Below are 16,845 nucleotides of genomic sequence, written 5' to 3'. Positions count from 1 at the left end.
CGTGCCGGTGCGGGGCTACCACACAGCTGACCCCGGCCGTCCTCTCGCGAGCAGGGCCCCTCGGCCTCCGGACGCTGCCCCGTGACCCTTGGAGCCTGGTCTGTCCCTTTCTCTTCTCTCTGTTAAGGACGTTGGCGGTTTGTTTCATTTCAAAAACAGCTTTGCTTTCATAATATTAACTCCTCTTTCTTTTGAGGTGAAAAACGAAATAAATAAGCGAGGCCGTCATGCCACTCGGGCTCCTGGCTCATCCCTTCTGGAACTCTGGCCCCGACCATCCTCGCCTGGTCTCCTCTCCGTCCTGGCCCAGAGCGGGGCGGGGGCACAGGCCCCCAGGGCCTGCTCTGTCACAGAGCTCGAGGGAGCTGCGCCTCCGGGCCGTCTGCCGTGCTCGGCCCTGGCGTCAGGGTGGCCCCGTCCGGGCGCCCTGCCCGTGTTGGTGACCAGGCACCTCCGTCGGCCTCGGCACAGCATCCCCTGCGCTGCGTCCCCTCCCGTTATGCCGATGGCACTGGAGATGCAGCTCCTTGTCACCTGAGGTCACCAGCACTCTCACCTGCTGAGACCCCGTGTCATTGTGTCCACCCCCGTCCCCGGGGACTCTGAAACACTGATCACGCGGCCTCGGGCCCGTTGCTCGTCCTGTGGGTCCATCGGTCCTTTCTGGTCCGTGGGCAGTGAGCGGTGCGCCCAGGGTCCACGTGGCTCCCCTGCCAGGTCCCTGCGGGGGCCGCGCCTGCAGTGGGGTCCCTGTGTCCTGCTCCTTGAGAGTGGGGCACTGGATGGCAGTGCTCACCACCCCTAAGTGGCTGCCAGGTTCGGTTCTTCCTTCAAGAGAGGCTTCTTTCTGGAACATGACTCACTCTGAGTGGCCGGTTGTGGCCCCCGAGTATCTGTGGCACATACTGGGTTTTGTGGAGCAGAGTGGAGGCCTATAGGGGAGGGGAGGACAGGTGGGCTCTGGGAGAGGGCAGGGAGGGGGCCTATGGGAGAGGCATGGCCACTGGTGGTTCAGAAGCTCTGTCCTGCTGTCCTACCTGTGACCCAGTGAGGGAGGGGACCAAATGAGGCAGGAGGCAGCCAGGACCTCAGGACACAGAGGTCAGAGCAGATTTGCCACCAGCAAGCTGGTGAGCCTGCATGATTAAGGAGCAGGGTTTCTGTCATAACGCGGTGGACAGGGTGTCTCACAGGATGGCGCGGAGGAGAGAGGAGTCGTTACTTACGGCTGTGGCTGCCTGGAGTGGAGGGTGGGGGTCTTTAATTCAGGTTTGGGCACAATGAGTTTGAAATGTTGGCTTGGCCCACAGGTGGGGTCGGCCTGCAGGCAGCTATCCCCACCTCGTCTCTCAGCCCCCGGTACTCATTGAATTATCACAGGCCAGCACACCAACAGGCAAAACAATAACACGAGTAACTAGCTGGGCAGAGAGGGCCGAGAGACCTGTCAGCGCCCAGGTGGCCAGGACACAGGGGAGCCTCCCATGTCTGCTCAGTTCCGGCTGCTGTAATGGGCTAGGGGCCCGGCGGCTGAAGGAACACATCTATGTCTCACCGTCTCCAAGTGTGAGGTCAGGGCGCCAGCAGGTGGGGTCCTGCTGTGGGCACTTCCAGGCCGTGTCCTCACAGCGGCAGGCGCCCGCACCCCTGGTGGCCCTTAGCGGGCACTAATCTACCTGGAGAGCTCCATTCCCTGGCCTCGTCACCTGCCACCACCGCTTCAGGGTGCGGGCACAGGGCTTCTGTAACGCCCAGGAAAGTGGGCACTTGGAGGCGAGCCGACCGGGAATGGAAGCCTGAGGCGCGCTCCTCCCAAACCCGTTGGCTCAGCAAGAGCTCTTGGGACCAGGATTCCCCAGAAAGTGCAGAGCCTAGAGGTTCTGATGCAGCCGCGCTGACAGGCCAGAACCTGCCTTTCTAACAAGCCTGGCATTTCTCGGGAGACTCCCAGGTCTCCTTGTCTGGGAAATGGAAACCTGGTGCCCCAGCTAACGTGCTGTGGAACCAGCAACCTTTTGGGACAATGCCCAATCCACCAAGCCGCTGGTCAGGGCGCTTGCCAGGATTAAAGGAGGAAATGAGAGAAGGTGGCCGTCACCCCTGAAATGGGGCGCTCCATCCCGGCCAGCGCAGGGCAGGACTTGGGACTGGTCAGCAAACTGCTGGTCGGCAGGTGTGGGGAAAGGAGCCCAACACCCCAACTCCCCCAATGCCACATGCCCAGCCCAGGTGACGCCAGGATTGTTAGGGTCCATGGTCACCTGTCCCTGGATTGTGTCACAGCCCAGGGGGCCTTCAAGTGACAAGCGTTGCTCTTCTGCCCAGCCACATCCAAGGACCGCTGGGGCGCACAGCTTCTTCCTGGGGGAGGCGCAGAGTCGCTGCACCTGGTGGGCATCTGGCTGTGGGTGGTCCAGGCCACACAGGAAGCTGCACAGAGCAGCGCGGGCCCCTGGGACAGAAGGGAGAGGTTGCCTGCTCACAGGGGGCGGACAGCCGCCCTCCCGGGCTTCCGGCAGGGGTGGGAGATCAGGCCCCGTCCGTCATTCCTGGTTTCTCCTGACCACCGGCCGTCTCCGCCGGCTGTTGGAACAGACAGTCCGTCCCTCCCGATGCAGCGCGTGCTAGTGTGTGAATGTCTGCGCGGTGCCCGCGGGGTGGCCTGGCCTGGCTTTGGGGCTGCTTCGGTGCTTCATTCAGGAAGTGGCCAGGACGCTCGTGTGGCCTGCAGTGACCAGCTGCTTGTTAGAAGCGTTCAAGGCCAGTGGCCAGGAGCTGCAGCCATGCTGGGGGCTCCCGAGTAGGGGCTCGGTAGGGGCTCGGAGCTGAGTCATGGCAGTTCTGGGCACGTGGCGTCCGGAGAAGCCACACGGGGGAGCCTTGCCAGCTGCCTGCGGGGCGGGGCCGTGTGCCCGAAAACGCACCCGGCGCTGTTGTAACAGCCAGACCTACGCGGAGAGTGCAGGTTTGAGCGCTGGGGCGTCCGGAGGAGCCCCGAGTCCCGGAGCTTCGGTTCCGCCCCCAGCACCACCACCCAGTGCTCCCTTCACAGCGGTGGCCTTCCAGTCGCCCGCGGCTCGGAGATCAGCCCCGGCCTAGTGGGGAGCACGGCAGCTGGGGGTTCTGTGGGCGGACCCAGGGGACCGGGGTGCGGGCAGGTCCCGGGGCTCTGTCCCCAGCACTAGGCTTCTGGGGAGCTGGGCATGTCTGGGCGGGGCTGGGACCCTGGGACAGGCTGGGCGGGGCGGGGCGGGGCTGGGACCCTGGGGTGGGCGGGGCGGGGCTGGGACCGCGGGGTGGTGTCACTGGAGCCTTCTCCCGTGCCTGGTGCCAGGCCCCACTGCACTGCCCCGCACTCGGCCGCTCGTGTGGCCGGGCCTTCCCCGCGGCACCAGGACAGAGTCCCAGCTCAGGAACTGTGTCACTTGTGCCGTCCATTGGCAAAAGCGGGTACAAGCCCACCGCGGTGGCAGCGAGCTGGGTGCTCCGAAGGCCTGTGGCCCGACCTGCAGCGCTGGCCGCCAGCACCAGGTTCGGCTGCGCCCGAGGCCCGTGAACCCTAGTCCTGCCCGGGCTTCCGTCCACCTGCAGGCTGGGGTGTGTGGTCAGTGACGCTGTCGCCACCTGCTGCCCGAGGGCACCAGCGCTCTTTATAGCAACAGCTCATGATGGGCACAGGAGGCGTCAGCGTGGGTCCGACCCGGTCTGACCCCCACAGGCCACGCCACTTCTGTGTGGAGCGCGAGGACCCTGCTGGGCTGAGAAAACCACTGCGGGCGTTGGGGACAGGCATCCGCCTCCACCTGGACCGTGCTTGGCGGGGCCCGGAGTGAGCCCCCTGGCTGTGCCCAAGCTGGACTGGGGCAGGCGGGGGGCCCCCTTTTGCCCCCGACCTCAGTGCCCGTCACAGGAGGAACCCGGGGTCGCTGCGGCCCTCCACCCCACACCCAGGCAGCCAGCTCCTTCCGGTCCCTGCCCACCGCTGCCCTCCTCCTCACCCTCTGTCAGCCCCTTGCCTGCTCGAGCGACCTTTCACCTTGAGACCCCCCCAAACTGTGTGCAGGCCACTAAGCTCCTTGTTTGAGGCAGGCACTGGGGTGGGTGCTGGGGCGCCTGTGACTGTCAGCGGAAGCAAAGGCTCTCGCACCTGGCGGGGGTGCTGTTGATGCTATTGGCACCTCGGGGTCTGCACGCTGGGCTGAAGGGGCCTGGTCCCTGGGTCGAGTGGGGGGGAGGGGCTCCTCTGTGAGGCAGGTTTGACTTTGAATCGCATGTCCCGTGTCACTGCTCTGCCCACTAATGAGTCCCCCAGCGGGGCCCAGCCTCCGTCCGCGGTAACAAGCATGTCCCTCCAGCTGGCCCGGGGCCATCATTAGCTTCCCAGGAATGGGGCCGTGGGGGCAGGCTATGGCTGGGGCGCCTCTGGGAGCCACCGGAGCCTGCACGGCCTGTTAGGCCTCTTGCCGGGGACAGAGGGCCCCTCGTGATGACACTGCAGCCGGGACTGCAGCCCCTTGGCCTCCGACCTCCGTTGGGGGGAGGGACGGAGCCACGTGTGTGTCCACAGTGGAGGAAGGGACCCCGACGACACTCCTGCTAAAGCCCCCGCACACCGTGAGCAGGAGAGATGTTTGTGGCCTCGCTTTTGGGGAACAGAGCGAAGGTCACGTAGGGCCTGGCTGTGGCCCTGTCCTGTGTGTGGGCGTTTGCTCTGTGGGGATGTGGAGCACAGTCTCACCTTGTGTTCCGTCCCCGTGGGCTCGAGTGTTGCTCCATCTAAGTGATGTGAAGCCACCTGGGGTCTGCAGCCGCCGCCTGGTGCAGATGCACAGCGCAGTGTGTGTGTGTTGGGGGAGGGGGGAGCCAGGGCAGTGGGGCGAGTCCTGGTCCTGCCGCAGTCACCCAGGATCTAGGGAGTTAGTGACCCCCACCCCCCACAGCAGGAGGGGCGGGGCCAGGCGTCCATGTTATTTGGTGCCCAGAGGGCGCTTCTGTGCCCTGTACCTGCCCCCTCAAGGCCAGGAGCTGCACCTCTGCGGCTGCACCCCCAGGGGACGCAGGTGCTCTTGCTGATGGCTGAGTCCTTAGCACACAGTAGGAGCTTCACAAGCTTCCTGAGTGATGAGCCTGGCCCAGATGCAGAGCCGCGGGGCGGTGACCGGCACTGTCCTCCAGGCTGTGGTCGGCTGCCGCACGCCTCGAGGTCACGGTGCCTGCGCCCTGGGCATCCGCAGGCCTTTGCACCAGCACCCCCCACCCCCCCAGGGCCGCTCCCCCTTCCGGCCGCAATAAACCACCTTCAATTCTCTAATCAGAGGAGGGGAGGAAACCCCGCGCGACACCAGTAAGCCCCTGGCGGGCTTTGGCTTTCATTCGCGGTCAGGGAGCCATTGCAGTGCTGACCGTCTGATGGGCTGGGTGGGCCCTGAAGGTTCGCACGGCAGTCAGCTCGCCCTGGGGCGATCCCGGCTTGAATTTACTTACTTGTAACCTAGTAAAGACTCCCAGGAGTGTTACTTTGGGTCCCTAACACTCCTCTTTTGTACTCCTAGTACTTGTATAAAATACAAACAAAAAAGCTGTGACTTCTTACATATATTTTTTTCCTCTGAAATGACCTTTCCCCTTCAATGATTAATGAATATGGTGAATCTGTTCCTTTTATTCCTCATCTTAGTATCTTCCTGTGCCTCCCCTAGGCCTATGGGATAAGCTGTAAGCTCTTTAACAGGGGAACCCTAACTTCATCTCTGGCCACTCTGCACCCCCACGGTTTCCAGCCACACAAAACTATACCCAGGTCATTTTAAACCATGTCCGGTCTTCCTTTAGACTGACGTGCCCATCCCACAACCTGGAAAACCCTTCTCTAGGACCTTTGCCTGACAGACTCCTGTTGTCCATCAGGAGCCAGCTTCCCAAATGTCACCTCCCCCAGGAAGCCTTCCTGGTGTCCCTATGCTGAGTCCAGTGTCCCTCCCTGTGCTCCTGAGGAACCCACAACTCAGAGTTGGCTGTGGGTTCCTTGTAGGTAGAGCCAAAGCTTCAGCATCGTTGGGACCTGGTTCCCAATGTGGTGCACGGGGGGTTCACAAGTGACTGAGCGGCATCTGTTTGTCACTTTGAATGTTGCTTATCTTATAAACAGCAAGCCTGTCACGTTCACGTTTGTTTTCTCAAAGTGCAAGGATTGGACACCATGTGAAATAGCACAGAGTGATCAGAAGAAAACGATACTTACCTGGTTAAAAAATCGGATGCGTCCTGCATTTGCTTCTAGATCTTGGAAGCCCAGAAGGCATTGCCCTTGACCATCTTGGCCGCAACCTCTTCTGGACAGATTCTCGCCTGGATCGAATAGAAGTCGCAAAGCTGGATGGCACCCATCGCCGGGTGCTGTTTGAGACTGATTTGGTGAACCCCAGAGGCATTGTGACAGACTCTGTGAGAGGGTATGTGGTGTCAGTCTGTGTGCGTCCGCTGTCCTTGCTCCCGCCCTCTGGGTGTGCTCAGTGTGAGGCTCTGACTCCAGCACCACTCTCCTGGCATCAACGCCAGCAGTTGGTGGCTGATAGCTACCCACAGCGAAATGGCAGAATGTCTGTTACAGTTGGGGCTCGCTGCCATGTTCCACTTTCAGATCTTTTCCCATGAGACTTTGTAAGTTGGGTATTTCCACGTGGGTTGGATGTGGATCAACAGCTGAGTTGTACGAACCTCAGAAGAGCATCCAGTATAAATGTACCTTCAGGGCCCCCTTCCCTGGGGACCGCCCAGTGCTAAGGTGAAGGCCAAGGAGACCCCTTCCCCTTCCAATGGTCTTCATCAGTGCCTCGGGGCTTCCTCTCCCTTCTCTGCTGCAAGCTCTGAGTCTGACACACCAGGCCCTGGGCGTCTGGACACTCTGAGGCCACATACCCCCTGTTCTGGGGCCACCACCACCTCTGCCAGCATCTGTCTCTGGGCCTCAGCCACAGACAGGTGTGCTGTGCCTCCCTGGGTGGTGACAGCTTGTGGGGCTTCCCACGCATTCATGCTGCTTGCGCCATTCTGTTTTGTTTTTCTCTTTTAACAACTTTATTGGGATGTTGAGGGGAAGGCGATTCGGTGTTCACAGAATAACCGATTCAAGGGAAGAATCAAGGCAAAGCACGTCTCGGCACCTCCAGGTGCTTTTTAACCCGTCCGAGTTTTCATGTCTGCTGATGTCTCCGTCTGTGGTTCCTACTCAGGACTTTTAAACAAACCTTCTCTCATGTGTCTTCATTATTCTTCTTGCTCTTTCCCCTCCTCTTCCTCCTCCAGGAACCTTTATTGGACAGACCGTAACAGAGACAGCCCCCAAATTGAAACTTCCTACATGGACGGCACCAACCGGAGGGTCCCGGTGCAGGACGACCTGGGCCTGCCCAACGGGCTGACCTTTGATGCTTACTCATCCCAGCTCTGCTGGGTGGACGCAGGTCACTGCGGGGTGGGGTAGGGTTTGTTTGTTTGTTTTGTTTTGTTTTTAACCAAACAATTACTGTTGCCCACACTGAGCCAGCCCAGTCTGTACCTCAAGAGGATGTTACGGGAAAAGGGCGTAACTTTTGCTTTGCCTGCACAAAAAGAGCTGCATGTCCTTGCTCTGAAATTCATTGTTTCTCTGGGCTTAATGTGCTCTGGGGACGGGTCTCGATCCTCTCAGTCTGGGGTCAGCAAACTACAGCCCATAGGCCAGTCCTACCTGCCACCTGCTTATATACCACCTGGTGTAACCTGGGAGCTAGAAACGGTTTTCCATTTTTAAATACTACATTTTAACTGGTTACATAAATGCCTGCACAATGTCCTTGATTTTGCCTCTTGGCCCACAGAACCTAAAATGATTGCTACCCGGTTCTTTAGAAAAAGTTTGCCCACCCCAGAGCCTGTCCTCATTGTAATACCTGTTAATTCGTGACTTACATTCCTATAGTTCCCACTGGTCCCCAAGGGCCAGGGCAGGGCATGGCTCCAAGGGAGATAAAGTAATGCCAGTCTGATGTGTGCCCCTGCCCTGGCAGACTTGGGGTATCCCTCGGACGAGGGCTGTGGGCAGGGTGCTCAGTCAGGGGGGGGGGAACGTCAGTCATCCATCCCAGTCTGTTGAGAACCTGCTCTGGTCCAGACTGTCAGTACCGCAGGGGAGCAGGGACCATGTCTTACACTTGGGGTGCACCAGGGGTAAGGCGTGCACAGCTAAAGGGAACACAGCCTTGTTGTCGCGTGGGTGCAGGCGTGGGTGCGAGGCTGTTCAGAGCCGCTGACCTGCAGGGCGGTTTAGTTCTCAGGCCCCGCATTCAGGGAGGGATCTGGCGAGGCTTTGGGGAGGGGATCTGGGAGCAAGAGCTCCAGGAACGGCCTCTGCCCCACTCATGTCTCCCAGCAGAGCCAGGAGTGAGTGCCTGACAGAGGTGGGCATTGACCAACGGGGCCAAGAGGAGACGAAGGGACAGAGCTGGCCTCCTGTGTTCTCCAGGACCCATCATTGAAAAGCCACATTTCTCTCGCACTCGCTCTTGCTGCTCTTGTTCTGTGACACAAAGGGCCATTTCTCGTGCAGACAGTAAACGACTTGTTCCCTCTCGCATGGGCACCAGCCGGGCCGAGTGCCTGCAGCCCGGCCAGCCCCGCTGACGCGGGGTGCTTGAAGGGCTCCAGTACCCTTTCGCGGTCACCAGTTTCAGGAAGAATCTGTGTTACACAGACCGGAAGATGCACGTCAGCGGCCGGCCCTGCCACCCTCCGCCTCGGGGAGGCCGAGCCCTTCTGTTGGGCTCTTGGCTTGGCCTCCAGCCTCCAAGACGCCCCCTCTGCCTTGGCCCTCTGGTCGTGGGACACGGAGGAGGCCGGGGTCTTGGGGGGCAGGAGCACCACTTACCGTGCAGACACTGCAGGATGGGCGGCGGTTGCCGTCTGTGAACTTGAGGTTGCTGAGTGCTGGGTGCATCGGCGCCTTCCCCAGGAGCTGGCCCAGAATCCCTTGGCTGGTGGGCTCCATGCCCACTCCATGCCCCTACTTCCTCATTGTTCTTAAACTGCAGAATGCCATGGCTAAAGGGAACACAGGCCCGTCTTAACCACCCCTTCCTGAAGAAAGGAGGGTTAAACCGAGCCAGCAAGGCAGTGCTGTGGCCAGGGTCTGTATAGATAGCAGGTTTCCCAGCTCAGAGTTTAGTGCCTGAGGGGAATGCCAGCTGATCTTTGTCCTTTCTTAAGAAGACAGAAAAATGCAGGCTTGACCCACCCTAGAGGGGGGAGGGAGGTAGGGAGGGATGGTTACAAGCAAGACCAGTGTATCTGTTCACAGCCTCCAACTTACCCCCAAACTACAGAAGAGGCTGCTCTGTGGGGAAGGTTGGAGCCATCAAATATGTTTTACTTTCTGCCCTTTGGTTCTTGTAGGAATTCCGTGATTGCTGTAGATCTTGCTGTTTCCAAAGAGACGGACACCTCCCGCCCCCACAAGCAGACCCGGCTGTACGGCATCACCACCGCCCTGCCTCAGTGTCCCCAAGGTAACTCAGCTGCACAGTTACTGTTCAGGGGCCAAGGGCACCCTGTGGCTCAGAGCCCACGCTCTGGCTGCTACCTGTCCAGCCTCTAGTGGTCCTGATCACATGTCCCTTCCACCAAGGGCCTTCATTATTTCATGAGCGAACCAGATAAATAGAAAACATAAGGGAGTGAAGTGGACAAGGGTGAGGAAAAGTATTGAATCTGGGGCTGGGTTGGGAAGCGTGTGGTCTTCAGGTTCCAGGCAGGAACACAGTGTTAGGATCTCCGCTGCTTTGAAAGTCCATTTATTGGGCCCAAAAGCAACAACAGTAATTAATAATCAGAATAATTACAGACATGAGCGTGGCACTTACTGTGAGGTGGGTGCTTTACACAGATGAACTCACTCAGCACCCTAAGTGCTTTGTATTCATGAGTCCATTTAATCTTCGAGTGACCTGCTCAGGTCGGTACCATTATGGTGCCCATTTTATAAATAAGGAAACTGAAGCCGCTTGCCCAAAGTCATGGCTGATGGTGGCAGAGCTGGGGGCATCTAGACAGCTGGCTTCAGTCTGTGCTGCTTCTTCAAGACCTCTCCCCACACACCCTGCCCCCCACACCCCGTCGAGGGCAAAGCCAGCCGGGCAAGCTAGAGGGAGGGTCCTTTGTGCTTTGAAATCCCAACTCCATGTTATCGTCAGAGGAAGATCGCTCTCGCTGAGATCCATGTAGCCCCCAAATCAGGAATCAGGGTTCTTGCCTATCTGGCAAATCCTGAATGATGAGGAAACAGCCAGCAGATGAGCTTAGCTGAGTGCCTGGTACAGCCTTCCCTGGTCCCCTGGAGCCCCCCAAGGTTGGCCTCCTGAAAACGAAAAAGGGGTTTAATATGGAACCCTTGCTCTTAGAGGGCTGTTGAGCTGATTGCTGCCTTTTCCAGGCCACAACTACTGCTCGGTGAACAATGGCGGCTGTACCCACCTCTGCTTGGCCACCCCCGGAGGCAGGACCTGCCGTTGCCCTGACAACACCCTGGGAGTTGACCGTATTGAGCGCAAGTGAAGACCCGAGTGCCTTAGTCCCTCACCGAGCATTTCACAGCAACACCCTACTTCAAAGGGTCCAGACAAAACTATCTGACCTGGTGGCTAAGTGGACACCAGCCTGAGCCTCAACATTGTGCCCCTCACTGTTCCCCAAAACATAAGCCCTGAGCTTCTGGAATGGGGAAGTCTCTATCCCTACACAAAGACAGAACACCCCCGCCCCTCACCCAAACCCTTAGACAAGCATGTAAAGCCCCAAACGAGGGTTATATGCCCCACCCCAGTGGCGTGCAGAACCTCCCAGGCCTGAGCTGCCCCCTTTCCTGTGGCCTTACGAGCTCAGCGTCACTGTGACGCGCCCATCGTTTTGTCAGCTCCTTGACACACCAGCCAGGGCCGTAACCCGTTGGACCTGAATTGGGAGAGAGCCTTATGTGAATAATTCGAGTTTGTTTTCAGAGGCGAATATATTCCCAAGAATCACAAGGTTTGGGAAACACATGTGTTGTTTATATAGCCCAACCCATACATTAGTTTCATTTTCTTTTTATATTTATCATTCTGTATCAAGCCCTCTATATCAAATGTTTGTCATGAGTTTGTATAATTTTTATAACTATTCTTTTTTTAAATGATAAATTCTAAAACTGTGGAAACCATTGAAGGTGTTTACTAACTGTTCCCCCAGTTTATACCAGTGTTGGATAATCCCTTTTGAGTTTACAGCTGTATAAATACTAGTGCAGAAAATAAAAATAAAAAATTTTGTTAATAAATCTTCCTCTATCCTATTCGAATGAAGAAATTTAATGTCAGGAGGTTGATTCACAGTGAAAAGAGCTGTTTGATGATCCGCAAGCCCATGGAACCCCAGTGTTGCGGGACTGGCTGGTTTCCCAAGGGAGGCAACAAAAAACCTAGGGGCTTGTAATTCACTTAAACATTAACTCGGTCATAGACCCCTAACCACCCGTTGGGACATTGTTTTCCTTTTTTAGAAAAATTTCAGTCTCGTGATTCAGTTCCGAAGATGAGCTGCTTCCCTGCCTCCTCATCTCCAGAAGGAACACGCACTTGCCCGGCGCTGGGCATGGAGCGAGGCCGCTGCTCAGCTCGGAGCCGGCACCCGTGCTGTGCCCTGCCTGCTGGGTGCAGTGACCACGTCTTGGACTCAGACAGAGGGTCAATAGCCTGACTATGTGAAGAACTACAACTCAAGGTTAAAAACCCAATTTAAAAATGGACAAAGGGTCTGAATAAACATTTTTTTTCAGAGAAGATACACAAATGGCCAATAAGCACATGAAGACATGCTAATAACATCATTTATCTTCAGGAAAATGCAAATCAAAACCACAATTAGATATAAAAAACAAACAAACCGTGTTGAGGAGGATGGGGAGAATCGAGACCCGCGGGTACAGTTGGAACCACATTGTCAGAATAAAATCACGTGGCCCTCAGGGGAGATAGCCTCACGGTTCCTCAAGAAGTTGAATATAAAGTGACCACATGACCCAGCATTTCTGCTCCCAGGCAGACCCAAAGGAATGTTCCCTGGATGTGTCCCCTCCCCACGATCTCAGGGTCCCAGGAGCCACTGCGTCCCCTGGTCTCTGGGCCTCGGGGAGGTCACAGTCCTTGGCACTATCCCCTTGGGCTGCTCTGTTCCTAGGGGATTCCCCACTCCCCAACCATAACTTTAAGCCTCAAACTCTCCCAATGTGAATACACCGTTGTTTACTGAAACCCTAGCTGATACATGAGGCCATAACTCTGTGACCTCCACTTTTGAATATGTTTGAAGATGTCTGCAGTTTAGTTTTTTAAAAAACCATTAAAAACCTATTTTATAATCACACATCACATATATTCATGTCCACTTAGGAAGCATGTTAGTTACAGATAACTGGCAGGTATGAATCACACACACACACAAAGGTACAACAAAGCCCTATTTGTTTCGCTCGCTGTGATTTTCAGCCGGGGAGCCTTTGATGGCAGACAGCTTAACCTGCTCACCTGGGGAATTCTGGTTTCATAGGGGACTCTATGTCATTCTGGGCTCAGACTCGGCTGTATTCGGGAGTGTCGGCGCTCCGTCCCAGCTCAGAGTTCTCCAGTCCCAGATCTGACCCCCTGGGGCTGCAGCCCTGCTACTTAAGACGCCCCCAGTGCAGCCCCACTGCATGGGATCAGGCTGGCCGTCCACTGCAGGTGGTCCTCCAAGGGTGGGCCTGCTCGCAGCTGCCCCACTGGGGTCTCCTGGCCGCCTGGATGTGGGAGGACCCGCAGCAGCTTCTTCAGTCCCTTTTTACCCCCTGCAGACACAGATGTACAAGGAAGGGGCAATGTCTTTCCCTACATGGGTAGTAGGTGGGCTGCCTCCTCCTTTGTTGCCCTTTCTCGGGGAGGCTGCCCTGCAGAGGTCCATGGGGACATGTGAGGGGTCCCCACCGACTGGCAGGCTCCACTCCACCTGCAAGAGCTCTCGCTAATCCAGCGTGGTTCTGCCTTCCCCTCCCCCTTCGAGCTCCCCCTCTGCTCTGGGCTTTTCTGAGGGCCATGGGGGACGGAGAGGCCTCCTCTGTGTGCTCGTGGCCTGGCAAGGCTATGCTGTCTCACACCCTTGTTCAAGGTCATTCTAACCACAGCCCTGCTGGGAGAAAATGGAGTCCCTGTGCTGTGGTCCTAAAGACAGAGGCCACAGGTGACAGGTTAAGAGAAAGGACACCCCATAGGTAATGCCTCAAATTATCAGTTTAACACACACAGACACACACAGTCCAGTAAAGAAGTAATATGGACATAACTATCCCAAAACACTTCTCAGAGGGAGATGTAGGATCTTAAAAGACACATGCTGTGAAAATACATTTGCTCAGTCAGTGGTCCTAGAGCTAGAGAACTCCTTCTCTGGCACTTAAGCCACTTTAATATATAGCCACTATCTTTTCTCCCCCAAGGGGCACAGGTTTTCAGTTCTGATTGCTCACCCCAGGAGGCCTCCACTGTTTCCACTCACAGACTTGCATTAAAAAACCACGTCCAAAGCCCTGGCCAGGAATCTCAGTTGATTAGAGCATCATTCCTGATGCACCACAGTTGTGGGTTTGATCCCCAGTCAGGGCACATATAAGAATCAACCAGTGAATGCACAAACAAGTGGCACAACAAATAGATGTTCCTGTCTCTTTCTCTCTAAAACCAATAAATTAAAAATAAAATAAAATAAAATAAAAAACTACCTAGATGTATTGAGTCTCTTGACACCCAAAACGTAAATGTTAGCACTTGTAACCCTGACATGAAATGAGCAGTCTCACGGTGTCCAATCCGGGGAGCAGAGGCTCCGTGTGCAGCCTGGGTGGGCCCAGTGCTGTACCTGAGGCGAGTGTGTAGCAGGAGGCTGGAGCTGCCCTGAAGAACGGGGAGCAGGAAGCGACGTTAGAGGTTGTGCAGCCGATCTTCATCAGCTGGGAGAGAGCAGGTAAGGGATGTCCACTCATGTCCACTCAGGGACTGGCTCTTCTGGTGCCAGGCGCGGTGCTGGGGAGGAGCTGCCCCTGGGATGTCCAGCCCGCAGGAGGGAGGGGGTCTCACATGTGTGCCAAGCTGTTCTGCGGCTGCTGGTCCTGCTGGCCTGGGATCCTTTCCACGCCCCGGGGCCTCCAGCGTCCTTGGCCCCTCGGGCCCACAGCTGCCCTCTTCCTCCTCAAGGGCTTCTGAGACAGGGCAGACCACAGAGCAGAAGTCACTCCCGGATCCTCTCCCTTCTTTCATGGCACCACCCAGGTACTGCATGAGGGTGACAGACCCACCCCCCTGCCAAGCAGCCCTACCCACCCCCATCCTTGCCCCGTCTACACCCAGCCCTGCGATCTACCCCACTTGACAGGCTCCTGGATATTTTCTTTTGCTTCTGGTCTGGGTCATGCAGTCTAGGGTGGGCAGTCAAAGACTTTCAAGGACAAAGACACATCACCTCACAGTAAGGTTTTGTGGTTGAATGGGAATACAAAGACAGGGAGAGAAGGGGCTGACTCCAGCCTCTTCAAATGCTGATGGTAGGCGTGAATCACTGCTGCATCTGTGCTGCTGGACACATTTGTGTGTCTTAGTTTTTAAATGCCCACATGGAATGCTTGCAGTTCCATCCCTCCGTAACTAGGCAAAGCCCAAGACAATGAAAATGTAAGGGGCAACATGGGTGCAAACTTCTGTTAGTAGATACTCAAACAGCACATTTGGAGATGTGAAAAGAGGGGAGACAGGGCCCGGAGTCCTTCCTGGCGGGGCCATTACTGCCGACTGTGGCTCTGAAGTCACCCTGCTGCCCCCTTTCTGTGTGAGTCAGAGTGTGGGATGCTGCCTAAAGCTGCCGTCCAGTCCCAAGTATCAGCGTCCCTTACCTGGAGACAACCCCTGCGAGGGGCCTTTGTTAAAACAACACACAATTAAGCCCTACCTGGGTGGATCAGTTGGTCGGAGCATCGTCCTGTGCAGCAAAAGGTTGCGGTTTTGATCCCTGGTCCGGGCACGTATGGGAGGCCACAAACAGATTGATCTCTCTCCTAAGATCCATAAAAACATGTCCTCAGTGAGGATACACACACACACGCACTTAAGAGATAGAAAGTCCAAAAAGGCTTGAAAGACAGGCTTCCTGCTTGCTTGAAGCACAGGTGGCAAGAGATGAGCCCAGGTGACAGGACAGCCTGGCCTCTCCAGCGGATGTGATGCAGGTTTTACTCGCGGAGGCTCTTCTCTGATGCAGTTCCAGAAGCGACCACTAGAGGGCAGGAGACGCCTCTCAATGCCTGTTGGGTGGGGATGGGGGTGGAGGTGGAAGAGCGATGGAGGGGGCCGCCGCGGGGGGAGGGTTGAGGGGCGAGGCTTCAGCAGGCACAGGTACAATAACTTCCCCCAAAGCAGCAATGCTCTTTCTTATCATCCTGCTCAAGGACTTTCTTAATATTGGTCAGTTGCCTAACCTGTTACCGAAGGAAGTCCAGACGCCAGCTTCCCAAATGTCTTCAAGCGTCTCCATTTCAACGCAGATTCTCTCCCAAAGGGCCCAGCACTTTGCCTTCCAATGTCATCTCTTTACTCAGCAAACATTTAGGACATCGGGTGGCACTCAGCCCACAGCAGTCCTCGGCGTGTGTTCCTTTCTTCAGGGACCAGAAGCCAGGAGCAGAGTCGTCCTCACAGCCTCAGGAGGAACCGCCCCTGAGGACACCTTGATCTTGGACTCCTGGCCTCCAGAGCTGGCAGACTGCACATTTCTGTTTAAACTTGTGGTACTTGGTTACAACAGCCTCAGGAAACCGATCCACCTGTGACATGTTTACTAATACACACCTGACACGTTCCACCCCAGTTCTTAGCAGTCTGAATTCCTGGGATCAAAGAGCACATGGGTTTCAGAAGGAAACCTACGTTAGCTGTAAGTGTTAGCTGCCTACTCGGAGCCCCCACCCCACCCCCGCTTTGTCAGAACTCAGAACCGCCCTCTCCCCCTCCAGTTGAGTTAGGCAGTGTCAGCCCTATATTCAACCAGAGCCTCTGAGGCTGGGCGTAGTTTTCCCCACACGTGACTCCAGTGTGCAGCAAAGTGAGAACCATCAGGGAAAATCCGGAAAAATAAAAATTCATGATGGGGTTTTGATAGGGACTGGGTTGCATCTGTAGAATTGCCCTCTTAGTAACATTGAGGCTTCCCGTCACCAACACAGACACTCTCCCCATTTATTTAAGAGCTACGTTACAGTATTCTTGACGACATTCCCTGTGCTGTACTTTATATCCCTGTAACTGTTTTGTAACTACCAATCTGTACTTTTAATCCCTTCACCTTTATGACCCAGCCTCCCCAAACCCCTCCCCTCTGGCAACCGTCTGTTCTCTGTATCTATGAGTCTGTTTCTGTTCTGTTTTTCCCTTTATTTTGTGGTTTAGATTCCACTTATAAGTGACATGATATGATACTTGTCTTTCTCTGGCTGACTTATTTCACATAGCACAATACCCTCTAGGTCCATCCATGTTGTGACAAATAGTAAGATTTCATTCTTTTGTAGGGCTGAGTCATATTCCATTGTATATATGTGCCACAGCTTTTTGCCAGGTGGGTACTGGAGATATCAGGGGGGTCACTGTATAAAGTATATGATTGTCTAACCACTGTGCTGTACACCTGAAATGAATACAAAGTAGTATTGAATGTAAACTGTAATTGAAAAAATAATAATTAAAAGAAACTAATAAAAGT

At 55.9% G+C, this 16,845-nt stretch overlaps 1 protein-coding gene across 1 annotated transcript; it reads left to right on the top strand.

Moving 5' to 3' along the window:
* Positions 1-5,121: 5,121 nt before the first annotated feature.
* LOC149990045 (nidogen-like) lies at positions 5,122-10,660 on the top strand. The gene is made up of 5 exons (XM_090265693.1): positions 5,122-5,209; positions 6,281-6,452; positions 7,306-7,463; positions 9,430-9,542; positions 10,466-10,660. The coding sequence occupies exons 1-4, from the start codon at positions 5,122-5,124 to the stop codon at positions 9,438-9,440; spliced, it is 429 nt and encodes a 142-aa protein (XP_090121819.1). The 3' UTR covers positions 9,441-9,542; positions 10,466-10,660.
* The last annotated feature ends 6,185 nt before the right edge of the window (positions 10,661-16,845 follow it).

Source organism: Furipterus horrens, unplaced genomic scaffold (genome assembly GCF_987537825.1).
Source record: "Furipterus horrens unplaced genomic scaffold, mFurHor1.1.pri manual_scaffold_33, whole genome shotgun sequence".
NCBI lineage: Eukaryota > Metazoa > Chordata > Mammalia > Chiroptera > Furipteridae > Furipterus > Furipterus horrens.
Note: the sequence above shows the minus strand (reverse complement) of the source record. Positions and strands in the feature narration are given on the sequence as shown.

What these genes read in the sequence shown, in the direction of transcription:
- LOC149990045 (XM_090265693.1), top strand. Translation starts at nt 5,122, where the DNA reads ATGAGCCTGGCCCAGATGCAGAGCCGCGGGGCGGTGACCGGCACTGTC. An exon ending in CCGCACGCCTCGAGGTCACG is followed by an intron (nt 5,210 to 6,280) that starts GTGCCTGCGCCC and finishes ATTTGCTTCTAG; the next exon opens with ATCTTGGAAGCCCAGAAGGC. An exon ending in GTGACAGACTCTGTGAGAGG is followed by an intron (nt 6,453 to 7,305) that starts GTATGTGGTGTC and finishes TTCCTCCTCCAG; the next exon opens with GAACCTTTATTGGACAGACC.